General features: G+C 43.8%; 2 protein-coding genes across 5 annotated transcripts; both read right to left on the bottom strand.

The window, feature by feature from the left end:
• Positions 1-845: 845 nt before the first annotated feature.
• TMEM174 (transmembrane protein 174) lies at positions 846-2,548 on the bottom strand. Its single transcript, XM_052775891.1, has 2 exons — positions 1,917-2,548; positions 846-948 (listed from the first exon to the last, which is right to left on the bottom strand). The coding sequence occupies exons 1-2, from the start codon at positions 2,546-2,548 to the stop codon at positions 846-848; spliced, it is 735 nt and encodes a 244-aa protein (XP_052631851.1).
• A 6,744-nt stretch (positions 2,549-9,292) lies between these two features.
• TMEM171 (transmembrane protein 171) lies at positions 9,293-23,120 on the bottom strand. Of its 4 annotated transcripts, none has more exons than XM_052778428.1 (5): positions 22,968-23,120; positions 17,163-18,789; positions 15,966-16,686; positions 14,088-14,229; positions 9,293-9,618 (listed from the first exon to the last, which is right to left on the bottom strand). In XM_052778428.1, the coding sequence occupies exons 3-5, from the start codon at positions 16,594-16,596 to the stop codon at positions 9,390-9,392; spliced, it is 1,002 nt and encodes a 333-aa protein (XP_052634388.1). In that variant the 5' UTR covers positions 16,597-16,686; positions 17,163-18,789; positions 22,968-23,120; the 3' UTR covers positions 9,293-9,389. The 4 variants fall into 4 exon arrangements, with proteins under 4 accessions (XP_052634388.1, XP_052634386.1, XP_052634389.1 ...); XM_052778426.1 differs by having other exon boundaries at positions 17,163-17,291; XM_052778429.1 differs by lacking the exon at positions 22,968-23,120 and having other exon boundaries at positions 17,163-17,253; positions 17,358-22,649.
• Between the last annotated feature and the right edge of the window lie 247 nt (positions 23,121-23,367).

Below are 23,367 nucleotides of genomic sequence, written 5' to 3'. Positions count from 1 at the left end.
GGACAAGCTGTGATTGTTAAAGCCTTTAAAACTGGTAGGACCACACATCTCTGTCAAGGCTTCAGAAAGGTGCCGTTTTCTTTAGGGACATTAACCTAGTAGTTGTTAGGACTCCTCTTTGCATCCCATCAGGTGGGGGAGGGAACTGAATGTGATGCATGCAGAATCTCTTAGAGGTCTGTGTAAAAATGGACAGAGGTCACTATTCATATTTTCTCTGTTCTGGGATGCTCTGGTTCAAGCAGGGTGCTCAAAAACTGACTACAGAACGGGGTTGTACAGGTGAACCAAGCAGAGGAAGTCTAGTCTGTAGACTGGACTTATTAATGCATGAGCTAATCTAAAGAATCAGGCAGAATTAAGACATTATAGGCACTTTCATGGATCAGCCACTTGAGGACTTTTGAAGTTTCCCAAACAATCAAGATGGAAAATATATCAAGAATAAATGAAGTGTTTTCTAATGATGCTGAATGTCTGGGAGCAATCATGAGCTTCCACAAACATCTTGTACATTCACAGCTCACACTGGTTTCAGCAAGTCTGAAAATCAGGCTTCTTGTTGGGGAACTGTAATATGGATATAGATCCTTGAGTTTAATAGCTTTGCTGTTAATAGTTTTGCTATTAAATAATTAATAGCTCTGCTACTAAACTGCATAGCAAAGAGCTAATGAATTTTGAGGGAGAAAAAGAAGGGATTGGTTAAATATCTTCAGTGATACTGAACTGTGTTTCAGTGCCAAGATCTTGCTCACACTTCCTTATCACGCAAGTGTTTAAAGATTCTTGGGGATTAAAATGCTAGCATGTCTTAGAATTGTCGTCTGTCATCCATGGTTATTTTATGAAGACAGTGGGTATATTTCCTCATAACGTGGAGGTGACAAGTGGTCACAGGCGTAGTCTTCCAGCAGTTCTTCTGGCTCATCAGAACCATCCTCTGACCTGAAAATAGGAAGAGGAGCAGGCGCAAAAAGAATTCAGCAAACATAAATCATGCAAGTAACCTCAGTGCTGCATCCTGTCAGCCTTATCTGGGCAAAGCACTTCCTGACTTCTTGAGCAGATGCTATGAGATGAAGTTTTACTGTGATTCACCGATTTGCTGTGTTCTTTTTGTGAAGTATAAAGGTGTCAGGACATGACCTTTGTTTTCATGCTGCCTATGCCTGTCAAACAGGTTCCTGAAGACGATGGGTCAGTCATCAGTTTTTCAAACAGACTTTGACAAATGAACTAAAAGTGACTTGTGTTCTAGGAAGGACATAATTCTGAGTAATTCCTATAATCAGAATATTTTTCCTTAGAGGAAGGAACTGTATAAGATTATTTTGTGTCTGATTAAAGCAGTTTTGTACTGCTCTGTAATATTGGTGATCTTGTTTATGACCCCAAACTAGGAAAAGAATAAGGGCTAGAAGGTTGCTACAGTGGGAGAGGAGCATGTTGTGACCAGGCGTAATCAGGAGAGAGAGCATCTGGTACCAAACTGATTCTCGCATTGTCGTAAAAATGCTGTTTGTGCGCTGACTCATGTGTTGTGATTGTGTTTGAGTGGAAGCCTCTGGCTGTACATATAATAACCTTGTGGTCAACAGACTAAAGGTAGCAAGATAAGCATAAAACCCATGAGTAGCAGCATATATATAATATCTTCAAAAATAACAAGAGATTTAGTAGACTGAAAATTGAAAGGGATTCATAAGGGAATTTCATTTGGATAAAAATGCTTTCCAGAAAAATTATGTCTCCATAGACTTTACTCAAGAAATACTCCTAAGAAAGAAAGAAAAAAAATGTCTGAAGAAGGATAACACCCTGGACCAGCTTTTGTTTCCTTTGAAATCCTACATAGCACTTAAAATACTTAGAAGACTGTGTCCAAACACACTAAGGCATTTCAGAAGATGTACCTCTGATTCCTGGTACTCTCTGCAGGATAAGTAGTGTAGTTCTCATCTCCAGTAAAAGCTCGGTTGTCCAGGGGGTATGCAGGGCAGAAGTGAGCAGATCCTGGGGTGGGAATCGGTGAGGCGCTGGAGGAAACAGCACCACAGCAGCTGAGCACCGGGTGAAGGTAGCCAGGACTCACAGCGATGCCTTCCTGGGCCGGGTACGGCGGAGGGATGTACTGTACCACTGTGGCACCATGAAAAGTTATAGGCTGGTTAATGCCCGTGAAGACAAAGGACTGTCCACTTGCAGTCTGATCGAGGTCTGACGTATTTTCCTCTCTTTCTTTACAGGGCTTGCATGTAAGCATGTTAAATTTACAAACAGCAATCAGAATAAAAGTGACCCCGACAGACAGCAGAATAGGCCCTAGTAACTGAGTCCACTCCAGGTGAGTAATGCCATCGTATTTTATCCATCCCATCACAGTGAAAGTGATCCCCACGAGTCCCAAAAACACACCCGAAAAGAGCAAAGTGGCACCGGCTTTATCCCCGTCTGACACCAGAGCATCGGATCTGTTTGGCTGATAAGGAGTGACAGAAAAGACATTCAAGGAGAAATCTTCTACATTGTTGTTGTTCTGCTCCATCACTGAGTATAATGTATCTTCCGCCTCAAGAGAAAGCAGGCTTGTAAGGGACTCGGCAGAGCATTTAAAGTCGAAGGTTCAGGTTAGTTATACAAGAACTTCGTGTGTGTATGGTTAACAGAGTCCATCATGTGAAAGAATAAACTTTGCTTAGAAGAATAAAGGTCTGGGAAGTGAAGCCTGAAGCGATCACTAAAGACTTCTTGAATTACCACCATCACTTCCGAAATGGCTTCACCCTTGCATGGCTGCTTATCTCTTTGTTTAGGCTCTTCTTTAATTTGGCACCCACTGATAGTTCCTCACTGTGCCCATGCCAGATGGGAGAGGAAGGAAGCTGCAGTCACCGCAGCTTTTCCTAGGCCCCTTGCCAGCTGATGCATCCAACATATGCACAGCATACATTCAGTCAACAGCAGTATGGCAACTCTTGTTCTCCTTGGGCCACCACTCCAGCAACCCAGATCTACAGGAGAATGTGTGGCCATTGCTGGGAGTGCTTTGCAGTGCTCTGAAGCGTGACATTTATTGCCACATCTGGACCTCCGTTGCAGCTTGTTCTGCAGTCCAGAGCTTCTGTAGTTTAAAAAATATCGAAGTAGGCTTTCTGGTATTTTGCCAAGGGGGAGCAGTGGGTGGGTGGGAGGGTAAGTGGCAACAGGGTGGTGAGTGCTGAACGGCCTGGGAGAGCTGCTGGTTGTGGGAGAAAAGTTATTTCAAGCCAGCCAAAGCTTTCCAGCTGTTGAAGGTAGCATAATTGCTCTGTAATTTCCCCTTAATTGTGGATATTTTTGTTGTGGGATCTCCACCCCTTCCTCAAAGTTTATACTGAATAAAGCCCACATACCCTGAATAGTGCACCACTGCAGGAATGAGAAAGCATCTCCTGTAATGTTAAACCTGGTAAAGCGAGGGATCTTATCCTGTGCTCAGAAGTACTGAGAATATTTTTTTTACATCACAATGAATTGTTCTGTTGAACATATGTCCTGTATATTAAACAGACAGATTAATTGAATGTTGAGATTTTCTGTTTCCTAACAGTTTCGGACTAAAGTAATTGCTGTCAGAGGGTTCTGGTAGAACAGCTTTGTATAATTCCTTAAGGAGGAAAAATCTCAAACTACTCAATCTATCTGTTTTGACTAACATGGCAGGGGAGTACACACAGGACAGAGATTACTACTCAGGTGGTAGAACGTATAATGCTCTTTCCTGCTACCAGCAGCTCTGGGGAAGCAAACTTATCCTGAGATTTATAAGATAAAAATAGCCCTAGAACTAGAAAACTCACCTTTCAGACTACTTCTTCAAAATCAGTAAAGGTGCCTTTAGTCTACTGTGCATTCATATCACACAGTGTGACAACAGCTCTCTTCTGAAAGGGGCTGCTCACCAAATTTGGCACCTTCACAACTGACGCTGAATGCAATTGCAGGTATGTGTTTCTCATTTGTTAGCAGATAGACCTTGATGAATATTAGTGCTGGAGTCCTTCAAAAACATCTGGGAAGTTTCCAAAGCCAGTATTATGTCTCTTCTATTACCAAGGGTGCCAACAAATTTTCTGACAAATACACTCAAGATCAGCCTTTCCCACAGCACCAAGTCTAGTCAGGGCTCTCTGCACCACTTGAGCAAAGTGTTAGGGTTTGCAGTGCAGTGGTTTTGTATGACAACTAAATTAGAAAGGGCTGAAATACTAGATAAACTGTCCTTGTATTGGTAATTATAGCCAAAACCTAAGTCACCTTTAACCTTATATTTGGTAAACTTAATGAAATTAACTTCTGTTACTGCTCTCTGCAAGTCCGGTTTTTCCATACTATGAATCATTCTTGTCACTGTTTGCTGAATCTTCCAGGCTTTCCAACATCCTTTTAAAAGCAGCATTGTATCATAATAGCTGTCTAACTAATGGTATATACAGATGTATATACAGATGTAGTGTCATCTTCCTCCTCTCATTCATTCAAGAACTTTGCAACTGCTATTTGCAACAGGCTTGTGCTGGAGAACTTCCTCGGTCCTATGCAATGGTCCTTAGATGCTGGCTGGAGTCAGAGTTTTCCAAGTAGGGTGTTGCATCATCTGGCCTTTGCCTCTGGCCTAGGACATGACTTCATGGTCATTGAGCAAGTGCACAGCAGAGCTGGAGAATACAGGCGGTTTCTTCCAAGGCTATTTGTCACTGGAACTTTGAAAATGGGATGGAAAACACTTTCTGTTTGGTGCAGTAGGATCTAAATTAAAATTACACCTTTCCCTGAAAACTGCACGCTCTTTGTAAGATATAATTTCCTCAAAGCATCCCCACATTTCTCCCATTATTTCCCCAGACAGTGGCAATGCTGCATTCAGGCAGCTGTCGAGGTCTTAAGAGATTACTGGATCAGATTGATTTTTTTAAGGCCAGTACTTTCCTTTGCCCTAAGTGTATGTTCTGGGAATTCACTTTAAGATGCTGATTTACTAAATGCATCTCCTTTTACCTGGAATAATTCCCAAACAAATGAAAACAGTTTTGTGAAACCTAAGGAATTTTTCAGAGTAAGGTTTTCGTAATGGGTGCTGTTTTCAGATCTCACTACAGTTTTGTTCCCATCTGCTTCAGGGACCTTACTCCTGAGCACAAGCACTGCTTTGCTTTCTGTTCCTCTACGTAATTTTCTATCAATCACCAATGCAGACTTCCCCTGCAGCGCTTGCTGCTGGAAGCAGGTTTTTGTAATGCTCTGCACCTCCTCAGTTCTCTAACCTGTTTCAAGAGTCATCCTAGCAAACACTGACAGGCCTTCACTTAATCATTTTCTCCTCTCCTTCTGCTTATTTATTTTTACATAGTTGTTCACATTATCAGTCTGTTGTAGTGAGGTTTTCTTTCTTACATGCCTGTCATATAGTCAGGCACTTAGCCATAGAACATGCAAAAGATGGAAAATTATACTATAGTTTTGTACACTGATTTGCTTTAAAAAGAGTAGGTACAAAGTATCACTCCATAATGAAACATTCAATTGTAGGGAGATTAAGGAGCCAATGATTTGACTGAGAGAGACTTTTTCCTAGAGAAAGGCGACTGTATGTGGCATCTTTAGTGGAAAACACAAATTACCTGGGTAACAGCAGTACCTAAAGAACCACCATGAGTGGGCCTTGTGCCTTGGGGCCCTGTACTACTGCACTGCCAGCCTCAAAGCGTAAATAAGCTGCAAGGAGCAGGTGCAGCCAGCTGCCCACAACTGAATCTACATGCAAGGTGGTTTTATATGCTCCCAGGGAATGTTGTCTTGTCAGCAGCCACTGAAGGTATTTCCATACCTAATTATCCAGATACATGCATGTGTGATAGAGGGAGGAGCACAGATCTAAGTGAAGGCTGACATGGTTGCTGCAGAAACATGGAGGTATTGGTAAAAATGTCTGCCTGGACACAGAAATGCCCCATGAGCCATGACTCTGAAGAGGCAGGATGGAAGAGGGAAAGCTGGATACAGTGCTACCAATCACAAAGGGCAAGGATGGGGTGGGTGCAATCCAGCAAGTGCTGCTATCCGAAAAACACAGCATCACTGCAGAGATCTGTGCAATCTCAGTTTTTCAGATGAGTTAGCTTTCCATTTTTTTTTAGCTGCTGGTGATGCAGGAAGAAAGACTTCTCCTAGAAAAGAGGCATGCATCTATATTTTTGTGAATACTTCTCATATCCAAAGAACTGCAGTGTTGCATTTAGAAGCAGAGCAATGCCAGTGCAGGCAGCAAGGAAGAGAGACCTTAACTTTACTTACAGAAGATAAGCAATCCTTACCTCCCACTTTGCCTGTTTAAGTAAGTGTGAATCAGTAACCAACTTGATTTCCTCCCTAGCATTTGTATGTCAAGCACTTAAGCTAACCTTAGGGCAGAAAGGGGGTTATAGCACCATTAATGTGACAGTAAAGTATCTCACTTCCTCAATAAAAACGCTATTCTGTATTATTTTAAGCTACTTTTATAGTTTTACAAGGTGTTGCTTCCTTTCTAATACAGAAATTTCACCCTACTCCTCACATCAAAAATTCCTCCCACTAATGCAGTTCACCCAGTGGTAGCCTTCAGTGGTGGAGGCAGATCTGCCAGCCTCTTACTCAGATTTTCTGACCTTGCTGAAACAGATTTCAACAACACAGTAAGCAAATACTGTTGTCCTGGCTATGTCAGCTGTCAGTGCTGAGCAGGTTACGGAGATGCACCCAGCACATCCACTGAATTTTCAAGGAATGATTCTCCAAGTCAAAAATAGAAGATGTCAATACAGATGCACATCAAACTATTTCCCAAGCATCTTCTCAACATGATATAGAGAGAAATTTTGTTTTCAATCATCATTTTCAGAGGTAAGTAACACCTACACTTCCCAGAAAATTCAGGTGCTGACTCTGAAGAGTTAGGTCAGCGGCTTTCTAAAGCATGCTTTCCGTGAAGACTGATTCTTTAGAAATAAAGTGATCCACGCCGGAGACTCTGCAGTAGAAGATCAAAACACAATAACCTTGAAAAAAACCAAGAAGATGATGTTTCAATTCCAGAGGACTCAGCTCAGAGTCAACATAATCTAGTTGATTTGTCTGGTCTCTTGGGTACATCTTGGGAACAACTGATCAAGCAAATTGCAGGCAGCCCAAAAGGTTAATACCTTTACAGTTAGCAATCAGACCTGACTGTATTTTTGTTGTTTTTTTTTAAAGATGGTGACATATTTCCAGATTTATTTGTTTAAACACTTTTTGATGTTTAACCTCTTCAGCAAATGAGTGTTCATTTGCAATTCAAACAACAGAATAAAGCCAACATGGGTCTTTGTTTGTATGGGATCTTTTAGGTAAAATACCCCAGCAGATTTAGGTAAATACCCCAGCTTCTGCACTTGCTATATAATAGCATGACAAATCCAGAGAGAGAGAGCCAAGCTCCTTCGACATGTGCAAGGCTTTGTATGCACAAATCATTCAGGGCAGTGGACACCACTGTTAAAAATCAGGTTAGAAATAAAAGCTTTAAAAAAAAAAATCAAAAAGATGGTAAACCATAGCTTGGATTACAGAAGGCACTCGAGGAACAGCATAATTGAAAAACTTACTAGGTAAAAAACACTTGAGAGAAAAGAGGACAAAATGGTTGCTGGCTTTTGTGGATCCCCTTTCTTCATATAGACATTTCCCATGGCTGAGTCATGCCAGTTTAATCAGCTCCCACATACTAAATCCCTCTCTGTGCTGTGTTTGCTCATTACTCTGCATGCATAAGCCCCTCAGCTCTATTGCTGGCTAAATATACCTCCCTCACTGGCTGGTTTGTTTTTGTGTGGCTGCACAAAGAGCTGCCCTAGCACAACTGAGAGAACAACACAGAGGTGGAAATAAATGGCCAAATGCAGGAGCTCCTGAACACCTCTCTAAAGAACTCTGCAGGTGAGAGGCATGTTCACAGAAAGATGACACGAGGCAGTCACCTTTCCCTAGGCACAGGAGGGAACTTCAGTGCTTAATCCGAAGCTTGGCATTCTGTTACAGCCACGTTCTCTGCAATTCAACATGGCAGAACACAAGCTGAGGTGTAGCTGAGGTCCCAGAGCATGCAGGTGTTCAGAGACTCAGCTGAACAAGAAAGAGATCGCTCTTGCAAGATGTTCTAATGCTGGTAAGTTCACCATGCTGAACCAAGCCCAAACAGCAGCTTTGCCACCTTCTGCTTCTGGGCACAGAATCAGGTCTGGTTTACTCAAACTCAGGGCTCAGAGCAAGTCGTAAAGCATCAAAAGTCAGCAGCAACTAAGTTCCTGCTAATTATCCTTACCTGCTACAAGTAAATCCTTCAGTTTGGGAATGGGTGCAGACAATTGCAAAATAGAACAAGAATCTCTTGTCACTCCATCCTGAAGGCAGGCAGGTACCACTAACTTATGGGCTGCACCGGGACAGAGGAGCTAGGAGGCCTGTATTCCTGAAGGGTCTGTCAAGTGCTGTGTCAGTTAAAAACATCTGTTGCATGACTTTCTATGAAACTGCCTCTCTTGCATTTGCTGGTAAGTAATGTCTGCACTTGGAAAATACTATTGCTGAGTGGTGCTCACTCTCACAAAATAAGCACTCCTTGTATAAACCATGAATGATGATATATAACAGTAGTATAATCCTCCCAAAACCAGTCATTACCACAGTTAAACTGTTAGCCTATTAACTACCCTCAGTGTTGCCCTAGAGCTCTTAACTGCTGGCTAAAACTGATTTTCACAGGGATTATACTTACACAAGGACCAAAGAGGGTCTAAATTAAGATATGGACTGTTTGTTACCAGGCAGACTAAAAAGTAACCATTTAAGTTCTCCATTGGTCCCAATCTTAAACACCCCTATTTGTGATGCTCTCAGAGTACATATAAACTCAGTAACTCTGCAAACAAGTATTTTCCGCAAAAGTCATACAGAAATAGAAATAAAAACACTTCCTAATTATTTCTTTTTTGAAGCTCCAACCAGATTTAATTAAAATAAACAAAAAAAGTTGGTCTCTACTTAGCGCCTCCATTATATAAAGAACAACTAAAAATAGAAACTGAAGCTGTAACAGAACAAAATGAGCATTTAACATTCTTGCAGTGAATTGAATCCCTTCAGACTACTTGCTCAGAAGCCCAGCATTATCTAATATTTCTTGAAGCCCAAGTTGATAATTTATGCTTTTTGATGAAAAATTAGACACAGCCAACGTTATTGCTTTTATTACAAAATGTAAATAAATTCAAAAATTGTAAATCTAGGTGTACAATTTAATTTAAAAATGAAGTCTAACTGACAGTCCTCTATGAGCTGGTGTCAGATGTGGCTAAGGAAATAGTCGAAGAAGATGAAGAAGAAGATGGAGAATATTCATTATTTGTTATTGATGCTTTTTCTTCATATTGTGGAGGCGATTCAGAGGAGAGGTATAGCATCGGTAAAATATCTGACGGTGAGCTGCTTCCAGAAATTGTATATATGGTTTCATAGTCTCTAACAGCAACTGTTCTTCCATCATCTGCAAGCTGTGCTCTATAAAACACAAACCAGCATATTAGCATAATTCATTTCTGTACTGTGAGTGAAATTCCACTTGACTTACATAAACACACATGTATGCACACGCTCCCTAAAAATCCCTGAAGCAAAGAACTTGCATAAGCATTAGGATTTCATTCTGTGGGCTACGTTATGACTCGTATGAAAATTCTATTACTTCAGAGGGGAAGGGCAAACAACCTCCCTTCTAACCTTTCACATCACCAGCCACAGCCTGGCTTATGGGTATTAGCTGCTTCTGGCAGGGCTATCTCACAATCTTAACTAAATCTTCTTATGATCTTTGGTTCCTAATGTATCTTCCCTCTTGTAGTCTATCACATACACACTGTTCCCTTCCCTTAAGAAAGACAGTCCCTAGACTTAGAATTGCATCACAAAAATCACAATCCTTAGCCATTTGAGATCTTACATGAAAGGCAACTTGAAACTTTTATTAAGCTATCCAGCAACCCATGACAGACATAAGGAGCAGCATTCCAGTTCAGAGCTGGAGAAACAGAAGCGACTGGACATGACCAGACTGCTAAGTTCCCAGTAACAGTCAAGGAGAGCAGCCAAGTACTCATTGCCCTCCTCTGACCATCATAACTGGATCCCAATCGGTTGCACCCACATGGTTCTGGTACCCTGCTCATCTCGCCCTGGAGTTTGCCCTCAACATATTGCTTCAGCTGCTTCCCAAGGAGAGGGAAGAACTCGCTCCTCATGACTCACTCCGAGAGCTGACTCTTGCCTTTTTGCATACGTCTGTACCCACACCAATACCGCATGAGGAGCAGGAATACAGAGCATAGTCACCTCATCTTCAGTGCTGTTACTGGCATGTGAGGGTGTGTGTTTAAAGGAGAGAGAAGAGAACATACTACAAGACAAATGCTGAAGTGCTATGTAACAGACTGCAGGAAAAAACCAACCACTTCTGGGATCACCATGGCTCAGCTTCCTACAAGCGCTCTCATCCAGCACAGCCTCCACCACAGCACCTGCTGACAAAACATGCAGCAATGGACTGAAGAGGCAAATCACATTTGCCTAGTAACCACCCATGTATGAAATGGGTATTCCCTTCCAGCTTTGGGATCTTCAACCATGGCACTATGTTAGGAGGAACAAGGCCACTGCTTCTCCTCCATGAAAGGGCTTGGGAACCAATTTGCACTAGTCAGGATGCCATGGCTGCTAGCAAGCGCTGAGACATGGGAAAGCATGATCGAGTGAAATACCCAGAGGTGGTATCAACTCACAGGGTCTCTGTGAGGACCTTAGGTAGCACGGAGGGGCAACAGCTAGAGCACCCCCAGCCGCAGAACACCAAAGCAGGATGTCAGGGTTTCTGCATCCAAGGCTGCGATGTTTCGTCCACTCCACTAGAAACTGCCCCAACAAGCTGGGCTACAAACTGCCTCTTTGCGTACATATGTTCATAAGACAGAGAAGTCAAGACAGGCAATTGACGACGATTAAGCTGATGGGATCACACACAAAGTTCAGAGCACCAGAACTGGACATTCGTGGGTTGACGCAGTTGATCCAGCTGCAGGGGATTTTGTAGGAGAATGGGTGAAGGAAAGAGGGGTCACCTGGTATGTGCACCAGCAGGGAGAGCCCACAAGAAGTCTGAGGAACTAGCTTTTTTGCCATTCCCCCACTGCCCTTTGTTTTTCCTTTTTCAGTGCAGGATGTACTGCTTGCATTCTTTCACACCTTTTGATAATCCACACATTTTACCAAGCACATGGGCAGGCAGCCCACTCAGGGCCTGAAATTACAGGGTAGAGAGGACTTGTGGCCCTCAGTTTTGTGCATTGTACTTTTACATATAGGTGGTACAAGTGTCACTCTGTCTCTTAGCTGCTTGTAAGGCTATAGCAGAACATGTATGTTCCCATATTTCTCCCAGTTACCCACTCCAGCCTGGTCTTCTATATGTATTTAAACTGAAATGTTTTTTGAGGGTGCCCTTAGACCATACTTGAATTGGCTGCCTGAAGGTTACCAGAGGTCCAGGTTCACACTCAGGGCGAGTCATTTCTCCACACATCCATTTGCTTTGTATGTACATCTGGGATGTACACGCCAGAAGGGAGTTACAGCGCATGCTGGAACTGTAGCACAGACAGGCTCAGTGTGGTGCCTAACTGCAGGACTAACAGCAGCTGGTATGAAACACCTTCCAGCTGTGGATGCCTTCACCCAGCCCAATAAGAACACAGACACTTCATGTAAATTCCTTCTTTCAGCAGCAGGAGTTTATTTTCTCTCCTGCTTGCTCTGGGTGCCCTTTGACTGCAGCAGTATAGTTCTGAGAGCTGATATATTTCACTTGCAATCTGAGAACAGGCAAAGACTTTTATACTTAATAAAATGTTTCTTCACACAACACTTTGTGCCTGGTCATGAGAGCCACTGCTCTCTGGAAGGCACTTTTGCTTGATCAACCCTGACATCCTTCTCATCCCCACATCTACCCTTGTCATCCTGAACTGGCAGGTGTTTAGGGCACTGAGTAATCAACAGATTCTCATCAGCTTTGTACAAAAAGTACTCTCTCGGAAACAATTTAAGTGGAAAAACAGCAGACTAAATGAATTATGTGTGTAGCTAGGGTTTATTAGGCATTGCATCCTTCAGCACAAGTCATCAACCTCAAGCTGGACCTCAGTCAGTGGGAACCAAACACTGAGCATCTCCCTTCCCATGTGGTATGTACATGATAATTTTTTTGTTTGGGGGCCAATCCCACTGTGCACTAGAGAGTGTTGCACTAGTAGCAAGAAAGAGTGAGTAGGGTTTTCAACAGAGAGGTGTTTATTCCATGTTAAAAAAAAATATTTTGAGAAAAAGCAGAAGGACAGTCTGGCTTGTGGTAATAGCAACAGAAAAAGGCATCTGCTGTCTCCAACAAAGATGGGGAGAAAATGTTTAGAGGAGGGCACCAGGAAACGGAAGACAGTATGAGGAGTTGATGGTGATTGACTAGAGAACAGTGTGTCGCACAGTGGAGCTGAGCCTCAAAATTCACCAGGTATACTTCAAAAGATGACTAAAAAACCACAGACATGGCTGCACACAGCATGGTAACAAGAATAAGCACCCTTGCCAACACAAGTATCTTCCTCCTGCAGCATTTAGGTCTTTGGGCACGAAGAGGGTTCGTGCTTGCTTGCTTCAAAAGGAAGATTAGCACTAGAGTTTTGAAGAAGTACTGACATCAGGCACATAGCTGGTACAGCTGGTCATGGAATGCACTGCCTCATGTGAGCAGAGAAGTCTGGAGTATAGTGGAAAGCTATTAAAGCAATGGCCCAACAACTACTACAATTGGATGCAACCAGGCAGGCTGGGGCTCTTGCTGCAGTGATGGTGCTTAGAATGCTGCAGGTACAGTCTTGTAAACTAAAGTAATTCAATGAAAAAGTCCCACACCACCTACTGACTCACAGATCAAAACCAAGCTGGCTCCAAAAGGTAAAGCCAAGTCAATTCTGGATCATTAAGGGCCTGAAAGTAAGTTGGGAGCTCTAGGCATGTGGCATCTAGCTCTCCTGGCCAGATCTAGTCCTGGCTCCTTGTATGTGGCCCTTGCAGTGACCTTTTTCACCCTCAAGTTAGCAGCCCACTGGCAGTAACACACAGGGAATAAATGACCCTGCAAGTTCTTGTGGTGCAGACAACTCTTCACTCAGTTGGCAGCTCTTGCTCCCTGAGCTTGGTGATGGCAGCATCTAGCAAATCAGCTGTACTCAGTGTATAGAAGGGTGGCTGCATGGGTAAGGTACAACATCTTGAGATGAAGTTGGCACTGCAACCTCCCTTTTAAGCTCCCTGGAGCCTCCTGCTCTACTCCTGCAGTATCAAGGAATCCTTTTATCTCAACACACTGCCACAGCAGCAACAAGGCAGACCAGCACAGCAGGTCTCACCTCCTCAAAGCAGTGAGATAAGGGTCACAGGGAGAACAGAATACACTAACATGGTGTTCCCAGGGTCACAGGGCCTGGGGATAGCTGTCATGAAGGGCTCGCTGCATTGATTCTACAGAGGCTTCCTAAAATCTGGCAGTGTAGATATCATGCTACTGGGGCACTGCTGTCAGGGGCACTTTCTCTTGGACAATCTGTGGAAGAAATCTAACCTAAGTATATTTAATAAGGCCACAGATTTAAGGCTTTATTTTCACTTCAGAAGTTCTTTTCAGTCATAACAAACTGGTAAGAATTCAAGCTTCATGAAGGACACTCTGTGGTTTGTGATTCCCCTTTTACACTAGGGTATTTTAATGCCATTTCAAGTAAGGTATCCAAAGTTAGTCAAGTGATGCACTAGAAAACTTTGTAGTGCCTAGTAGAAAGTTAATTCACAGTGATTATTTAAGAACATTGTCTTGGATACCTTGAGAAACAGCTCAGATTTCCAATGCCAAAGAAGAAAAGTCTTACCCATCACTGAAGATAGAGTGGTATGGTGGAGGGTTTTCACTTGTAGGCAAACCACTTGACATAAGACAATGTGTCACAGTTGGTGACACAGCATCCGCAAAATAAGGAGGTGGTGGAGGTGGGAATACCATTACAGCATCACCTAGGAAAAAACCACACCAATTACTACCTCTGAAAAATTGAGCACCACTGTTTATTCTAACTGTATCCTAGAATATTTCCTGTCCTTGGAATTACAGTATTTGTACTTGTCTACCTTTTAAGATAAAATGCAATGATCCCACATACAGAACTGTTATATTCTGGGCTGTTAAAGTACATTGGAGTTAAGTTCAAAACCCAAATTATCCCAAAATAAAGATGCAGCATATTCATAAATGGAAGATTTCATTTAGAAAATACAGCTGTGCAGAGGACATGTTCCATCTAGCTAAGACACAAACCTCTTTACTGTTGGCTGTCTTCAGAAACTGTACACAGTTACTGTTGGCTTACTTTAAGGGTAGGCAAGTATTCAGTTTTCCTCACATATCTAAAACAGGGCAGTTTAAGTTTCTCCACATCTACTGCAGTGTTACAACAAAAGTATTCAAGTCATTAATGGTTCTGATGATTGGTTTTGTGTGCCTTGACAGTTTGCCTACTAAATTACTTGTAGCTGAAGGCGCACTACTAACATTAGTACCATGACACTATTGATACATAATTCATTATTAAGTGTATTCAGTACTAAGTGCAGCATATCTGCCAATTTCAACTTTGCAATTGAGGAGTTTAAAATTTTTTTTTTTTTTAAAACAGAAAGTTTGTATCAGTCACTGAGCTTGCATAATTTATATAAACATTCACAGCTGCCTGGCACCTTTCTTCCTTCGAAGTTTGTGTGCAGAGACAGGTCAGGGAGCATCAAAAATGTTGAGTGAGGTGGGGGATGTTTTTTAGCTGAGTCGCCAGTGTTCCAGAATGTCACTATGCCAACTAGACCTCAGCCTTTCAGTTTTACTTTTCTTGATGGAAGTATAAAAGGAATCCACTAATTTTGCTTTCTTGCCTTTAAAGACTACCTGAATTCCTTTTTATGACACTTGGATTTATCCTGGTGGCTGGAAAACTGACTTTAAACCCTCACGTTTTCTGAGGGTCACCAGGTTACAGGTCTGTACACTGGTTTGACAGGCAGAAGGAAAAAAAGTTTTGCATAATGGATTTCAAGTCCAGTCAGTCAGATGACGGTCAACCAATACTACAATTGACTCACTAATCCTTTCTGCGAGCTAGAAAGTTACCTGCATAATGTATGCACAGAATGTATTCATGGGGTATTAAAAGCAGTGCTATATGCAGGGGAGCATTCCCTGCTAACACACCACTTTTACTCAAATACTGTGCAATTAACAGAAGCATCTTGCAATTACATCTCTGACTGATGGAAGATGTGGCCATGACAACAACAAAAAAATACAGTACACTGTATTATGAAGCAGATTCTTTGTTTAAGGGGTCAGAGCTCAAGGCTAAAATAAATCTTAAATATAGTCACAGAAGTCATTAGACCTGTGATTTGCAGTGTCAGCTATACCGTTGGTGAAAGGAAGTGGGATTGGACTCATTTGTGTCAGATGACATGGCTTCTTTTGCACAGACAGTCAGACCTTTCTTTTTATGCCAAAGGAGAGGCGTTGTCTTTGAGAGAAAGGTAACTGAACTGACCATGCAGTAAACATACAAGGCAAAGCAACATTATTCTGTTTTGGCTGGTTCGACATGCCACAACTGACATGCTTAGAGCTCAAATGAGTAATATTCAGAGATAAATCATGAAGGGGAAAAAAATCCCTACAAACTCTCAAACGTAAAGTTCACACATTATTTACCCACCTACTGTAACCTGAAAAGAGTCAGGGCTCTCAGGATGTTCTTCACTTTCGCAAGATTCTTGGTTGAGATTTAAGTTTTGTTTCTTTTTAACATGAGCTATCACGAAGAAACACAACCCAGTGAGCACAATCAAAGGTCCCATGATTTGAAGTGACAGGAATCCACAGCCCTGGAGGTCCACATCAGAACTGCCGGTGTGGTTGAGCTGTATGCTGTGCCAGCTGGGGCTGCAGCCAGGAACCCAAATGCCCAGGATGCTAATTAGCATTCCACTAGTTAAAAACAGGAATCCAAATATGAGAAACTGGGCAAACTGACAGCTACCGTGACAAAAAATAAGGCTGTACACCTGCTCATTTTGCAATTGTCTTTGTCTTATATACAGCCTAGCCCTTGATCGGGCCAGTAAAACACAAACCAGTCCAGTTACAGTGAGCACGGGCCCCGCAGCCTTGAGGACCTCATTACAGTCACTGAAGGTTCCAGATGGGCACGACTGGAGAATAAAGACTGAAAGCAGGAATCCAGCGCAGAGCAACACAGCTCCAAAAACAAAAAGGAAAAAAATAAGTTTCCCATGTTGTCCATTATTTCCTTCACCTCCTGGTGCAGGAACAGCCACTGGATACATTACAACAGAATCTCCTCAAGCAGATGAGGGGGTTTTTTTGTTTTTTGTTTTTTTCCTGTTAGCATTAAGTGGCAGAAAACTACAGTAGATCTGTGAACATGAAAATACACAAATCAAAAGAGTTAAAAAAACCCCAGTGTGACTAGCTACTTTATAACATTTACTTCTGCATTTGCTACTCAGCCTATATTGTATACTCCTGGTGTATTTTCTGTTGTGTAGTGCGTCCATTATGGATGAAAGGGCCTAATCAAGTTTGCTGCTGTTGAATGCCGATGAAAAGACAGAACTTGCTTTACAGTTAGACTGAAAACACCTGTAATTGCTGTTGCACAGCTAAATGAATTGTTTCTTTAGATACACAGTCTTATGATTAAGGGGATATTATTTTCAAAGGCTGAATCTTGGGAACAAGGACAGGCTAGCCTTGCCCCTGAAAACAGAAAGCTAGGGGAAATTTCTGTAGTGAATGACAGGAAGTGACAGCTCTTGAGAGAAAGAACCTTAATGCAAATGAGTATTGATGACTATTGGACTTTTTACAAAGTAAATCTTCTAATACATACCTTTTTGAAGTATATAAATCTTGCTTCTCCTTCCACAAGCAATAAAGACTTTTCTGTTTCTCTCCTTAAATCAGCTTCCTGTCCTATACTGCTGCAAGAGGAAGTACAGAGAAGATTTTTGGTTCTGTTCTGAAAAGAAAAAAAAAAAAGAAAAAGAAAAAAGCCATACTAAAGACTGTGTACTTCAAGTCTCACTGATTCCATAGTTAGAGTTGGTAAGCAGACTGCTCCCACACTTCCTTTCAACCTCCCCTACTCCTGAATCCTTTGTCTGTGCTCCAAGAAAGCTTTAAAAAGAAATATAAAACATGTCTTCCAGAAGGCTTCTGAGCCCACAGGAGTCTAGATTCAGAAGTAAAACAGAAGAAAACAGAAGGTAGTGCTGAGGCCAATAACAGTCCATGTGGTAGTATGGATGACAAATCTGCTGGATGTGGACAAACTGAGGTGGGGAGTACCACTCAGTGAGCTCTAGAAAAAAAAAAAAATTTCTACCATTACCCACAAGGAAGTTTGTGCTGCTCTGACACTCTGGCCTACAGGGCTCAGATGGACACCTGTACTCCATACCACGGTGACTAGCAACCACAGAGATTTCGGTCCAAGTGGCTACTATCCATCAAAAGCCAACCTGAAACCCAGGGGAATTTCAGACGACGGAAAATAGTAAGTCTGGGCTGATCATGAGAAAGCTGTCCCCTACCAATTGTAGGAAGTACTTCAGCATGCTCATATTGCAGTGTTTTAACACTGCTCTCTTCCCCTCACCAGCAGTCTCCCATGACAGACAACTTCTTCTACAGCTTGGATGTATCAGGAAGGATATATAGGGACTGGAGGACTTTGTCACAGATAGAAGCAGGGAATGGGCTTGTTAGTACTGTTTGTTAGTTAACCTTCAGCCTTTCCTCTACCAGTTTCCACTGCCCTGCTACTAATTCAGATGACTGGGAGCTAAAAGTCAAGTTAGACTGACACCTCCTTACATATGCCTTAAAAAGTTATTCCACAAGAAAAACAAAATATTATGTGATTTCTGGAAGCAAACTGTTGAACATGTGTCAGCCACAACAAGCTTCACATCACTCCCCAGTAACTGCAGTGCCCCACTGGGATGAAAACAAAACACAACCATAAAACCCACTAGTCACTCAAATACATAGTTATCTGTCTGCGATGCAAGGCAATCTATCAAGTCACTTTACTTAGCCACTTGTAAGAGTAGGACCCTATTAAAGAATTGGCTGAGCAGATACACGAATGATGAAGTTATTAAATGCTTTACCGCTGAACATCAAACTAGACCCCCAGCAGCACAGAAGGCGGCAGAGAGCAGCATGCAGGTAGAAGGCCCAATAAGTATGAGACTTGATGGGCAAGGAAACAGGCTGCACCACACACCAAGAAAGCCACTGCAGGAAGCAACAAAGTCTCCCAGCTCGCTATCTCGAATAGCAAAACTGAGGGGAACCCTCTTTAATGCATCCCATTACTGTGGTCAGTTAATTTGTAAACTATGTCTGCTAAGTGTTTCTTCACTGGTCTGAATTCAGTCTACCCCTCAACTAAGACTGCTTTGAAAAACTGCTAACTGAGGGTCCCTTGGCAGAAGAGTCACAGCTTCACTCTGGAAAAAAAGAAAAAATGGTTATAGAGAGAACTAAAGATAGGACAGTATGTCACGAAAAAGAAATTAAAGAAATTCTGATAGATTTCAAACTGAAGACCTTTAGCCAGGCACACTTTTAATCCTGCATGATCTGGGGTCAGTTTGGGGCCTCTGCTTCTGAGCAGAGAAAATGGATTAGGTTGATCACTCCTTCCTTGATTTCACTGGTCTTTCCTAAGTTAATAAAATTGTTTCTCGTAACTGCATATGCTCCTTCATGTTTAGAAATGTTTCCCATTTTCATAATTGATCTGAGGTGGCTCAGATTTACTGACCTACCAATAAATGCACAAAACTGAGAAAAGGGCCTCTGAAATAGAAAAAAACCCCAACCAACCAGAAAAGCCCCGTTTCAGACACAACTGTCTTGAGATATTTTTCTGCTGAGGCACATTAACCATTGTAACAGCAATACACTATAATTAGAGAGAACTCTGAATCCTTTCTTTGCAGTTCCTTCTAGGGAAGAAAACATGGAAATAAGTACAAGTAAATTAGGACAAAAGGAAATAATGTGAGGAAAAAAAATTCAAACACTTAGCCCTTAAAAAGAAAAATCTAGAGATTTGTTCTCATTACTCCAACATAGTGCCTGCTTCTTTTCCACCAATCTTCTTGTTATGAGATTAAGTTAAAACACACATTAGAAATGAAGCATGTGCATATTTTCTTAATTCCTTCAGGCCACAAAAGAAAGAACATTCAGAACAGTCTGTTGTGGCTTTGAAGATGAAAGCCACAGATTTTATGCTGCAAAATCCAAGGGAGGACTAATTTTCATTTACACTACCACCAAATTTTAATAGAAAACCCAGTGCAAGATTAAACTTTATTTCTTGTGTTTCAAGAAAAACTATTTTAAGAAAGAAGCAAGCCTTATATTGGCTATGTGCTTGAAATATTTCCATCCGATATCTCCACAGGCATCTTGAGATAAAGGAATTTTCCCTTCATATTGACCCCAAGTCTGAGAGCAGACATGGAAATACCAGGTCAGAAACTGCTAGAACAAAATCCAGTAGTGTGGAGGCAGTGAAGAGTGAGGGAAGAGGGAGCTGGAAACATAGCTTGTAAAGGAAGTCTGGTTATAAGCTTAACTTGATATAGTGCTTTACCCTTTTGTAAGTCTGGCTCATGCCAGGTACATAGAACAGGAAGTAACATCACAGTTCCTTGTAATTTTTCTGTGTAACACTTCTTTTGCAACTTTCACATTATGGACAACTCCAAGGATTTTAAAATAAAAGTTTTAATGATGAAACTGGGACATCTTGCTTTCTGTTTGAACCTTCAGAGTCCATATTGTCCAAGATTTCCACTGCAAACACCAGGGCTATAAATTTAGTCCCCCTTATTCATATGAAATTTGATAGCCCCATGCAGTCATATGAATACAGGAACTGAGGATTAAAAGAGAGAAGCATTGGAAGAATTAAAACACTGCTGTCCCTCTGTTTTATGTTCCCAGAGTAGGCCCTGTTCCTGCTCTTTCACTTGCAAAAGCACCCAGTCATTTCATGCAGAAGGATCAGGTCTAGTCTGTATTGTTATTTCAAGAACTACAATACCCTGTCAGTTGTAGTCCACAATGGAAACCCCATTAGAAGTCACAAACCATCCTTTTCAAGAGTTTTCCATTTAAGTGTTTTCACCCATACTTCCAGTTTTTTAACTGCTACTGGGAAGTTGCCACTGCCATTGTGTGATTTTTTTTTTTAATTGTTAATTTTTTTTTTTCTTCCCTAGTTTCAAATTAAACCATGACTCCTGATAGGACAAGCCACCTGGAAGGAGAAGTCCTCTCAACTTCATTCAGTTTAACTTCCATGTCAAAACATGAATGGCTCTCCACTTCTTCTCACTCTATCTAATTTCCTCCTCCATTCACATCTGCCTCTGTACCTGTGCCATTTTCGGTTCTTTATCATATCACAGTTTCACCACTGGATTGCACTCTTGACATTCAGCAGAAGCACCCATACATGAGCACAGCTGGTTAAAGTAAATTGGAGTTTGCCACCTTCATCCCCACACTCTTCCCTCCTCATGGTGTTTTTAATCACTTATATGAAGACCTTGGGGGAAAGGCCCCACAGGATGTACATTCAGTTTTCCACTTTCAAGCAACGTTAAGACTACAAGTTTTGAGATGTCAAATATATCCAATTTGATCTCATGTATGCAGTCTCTAATTAGTCCCTGATGGTGCTCATCTCACAGAACATACAACTCTGATACCCCAGAGGAGGACTTCCAAGATTTACATGCTGTGCAAAAAGATCCCTAAGCAGGGAGCAGATGCCACTGAAACAAACGCTGCCCATATGGGTTGACAAAATGATTGTGTCAGCTCACAGTATAAGAGGGGTAACGCTATGCTGTTATTTACGACCATTGCGCGTGGGGCAGGAGTCAATGTCTGGAGAAGTGCTAGAAAGCAGCTGCAGTAGGAATTTCCAGAAAATGGCATGAATCCTGCCAGTCTCCAGACATGTGTGCCAGGGATCCTTCTCACCACAAACTGGCAGAGTCAGGGATTCTGACCTGTGCCAGACAGAACTGCGCTCCGTGAACAAGCTGTCAACTACTATCCCTGTGGGCTACAGGAGAAAACCAGCTGGAGTAAAAGCTGGTCCACAAATGTTCCACCCTCACTTTGGCAGGGAAGAGAGTCCCAATGCCATGGTTGGATGCAAGGACCCCAAAAGGGCGTCTAGACACAGAGAGGAGCTTGCAAAGAAAAGTTTGGTAACCTATTGGTTGGATGCCATGCAGGCAACTAGGACAGCACCTAGATTAAACAACAGGCTCTGAAGGGTCCCATGTATGTGGGTGGGATGCTTTTTACATGACGCACTGGGGGCACGCAAGAGCTGGGACAAAGCAACTCCTATTTTCTGGAGTACCTGCAAGGAGACTGGGGGGAAGGTAGATGGACACAGTTAAAGCCAGAGCTGACTTTGTTCAGACAAATAACACAAGACAAAGCAATTTCTGGCAAATTCTGGGAAGATCTGCCCCATGGGGCTGAGTACCCCAAAGCAGCAAAAGACACACGCAGAGACATACAGATCTTTGAGAGGAGAGGATATGACAGTGACCACTAGGAAGATGTAGGACTCCAAAAGCCCCCCAAAGCCTTCCTGTCCCAGTTTCTTGATGTTGGCCTGTGGCATTAAACCACAGCCAACTCATGGACAAGCAATTAAGCTCTACTCCATCTGGGAAAAGATGCATCCCATGGCATACTCCTCCTCATGCATCAGCCCGGTTTTCAACAGAAATGGACCATGCCCTGAACGTACAGCTCCTGTGCATCATGCTGGAGCGAGGACTGGGGCAGGGCAGCCTGTCCATGACCTCCCTGCGAAGGAGCAGCACCTGGCCCGCACAGGGCCAACCCATCACCCTAGCGAGAGCCTCCTCGCCAGTGCCTTCCCAGCCGTGTGCCACCAGCAGCAACAGGAGCATTACATGTCAGCAGAATAACTTGCAGAGGCCCCTTCAGAGACATCCCGTCCTCTTACAGGGATGGCGTAAAGGTCACTGCAGGGAAGCAGTGCGTGGAACGGTGGGCTCTCCAGGGAGGAGATAAAGAGGCTTTTCTTACCCCAGGACATTCACGCCCTGGGTAAGCGACACGCAGGGGCACAGCCCCAGCCTCTGCCCTTGAGGGGAGTAAAAAACACGGCCATGACAGCAGCCGAGCCGCCGGCGGCCGCTGGGAGACACGGCACAAACCCACCCGCCCGCCGCGGACTCCTCCCTGGGGGCAGCCGGAGGACGACCCACCCTCCAGCAGCGCCCGCCTCCCGACAGAAAGCCTGCTCGCCGCAGGTGCCCCCCTCTCCTCACACCGGCGCTCCCCGGCTTCCCCCCGCTCCGACCCCCGGAGGAGCGGCCGCGGACCGCCCGCTACTTTCGTGCCCGCCCGGTTTCTTTCTTCAACCCGCGGCGGGAGCTGTGCCGGCCACCGGGGGCCCAGGGAAGCGCCCCGCCATGGCGGCACGCAGCGGAGCGGCCTCCGCGCACCACGGCACGGCCTCGGGGCCCGGCGGCCGCCCCCGGGGGCGGACTGAGCGGAGCAGGTGCGGGAAAGGGTCGGCGGCGAAGGGCGCTTAGCGCCCACCCCTTACCTGGCCGCAGCGCGAAGGACTGCAGCAGCGCAGCCGGCGCCGCTATTTAAGCACCTGCGCCAGGCGGCGTGCACCTGGGCAGTGGCGGCGCGGGGCAGGGCTGAGCCGAGCCGAGCCGCCCCGGGGGCCCGTGGGCGAGGCGGCGGCTGCTGCGGCACCGCCTCCCCCGGTGCCGAGCGCCCTGCCCGGCGGCGGCCGCCTCGGCGGGCCGGCGTCGCCCCTCAGCCGCCCCACCCCGCCCCGCTGCGGCCAGGGCGCTTCCCGCCCTACCGCGGCCGTCAGGGAGGGGGCGGCCGCCGCGGGGGCGGCTCCGTCGCCCCTTGCCCACGGACCCGGAGCGCTTCGGAGGGCTCTGCCGGCGGTCGGCTCCGCGTTGGGGCCCTGCCAGCTGCCCTGGCGA

This window comes from Harpia harpyja, chromosome Z (assembly GCF_026419915.1).
Source record: "Harpia harpyja isolate bHarHar1 chromosome Z, bHarHar1 primary haplotype, whole genome shotgun sequence".
NCBI lineage: Eukaryota > Metazoa > Chordata > Aves > Accipitriformes > Accipitridae > Harpia > Harpia harpyja.
This window is presented reverse-complemented; position numbering and strand designations above follow the sequence as displayed.

Coding starts and splice junctions, on each gene's coding strand:
- TMEM171 (XM_052778428.1), bottom strand. CDS start 16,596: ATGTATCCAGTGGCTGTTCCTGCACCAGGAGGTGAAGGAAATAATGGA. Junction 14,230..15,965: donor CTCTTTTCAGGTTACAGTAG/GTGGGTAAATAA, acceptor GTTTTTTCCTAG/GTGATGCTGTAATGGTATTC. Junction 9,619..14,087: donor CACTCTATCTTCAGTGATGG/GTAAGACTTTTC, acceptor TGTGTTTTATAG/AGCACAGCTTGCAGATGATG.
- TMEM174 (XM_052775891.1), bottom strand. CDS start 2,548: ATGGAGCAGAACAACAACAATGTAGAAGATTTCTCCTTGAATGTCTTT. Junction 949..1,916: donor GAGAGTACCAGGAATCAGAG/GTACATCTTCTG, acceptor TCCTATTTTCAG/GTCAGAGGATGGTTCTGATG.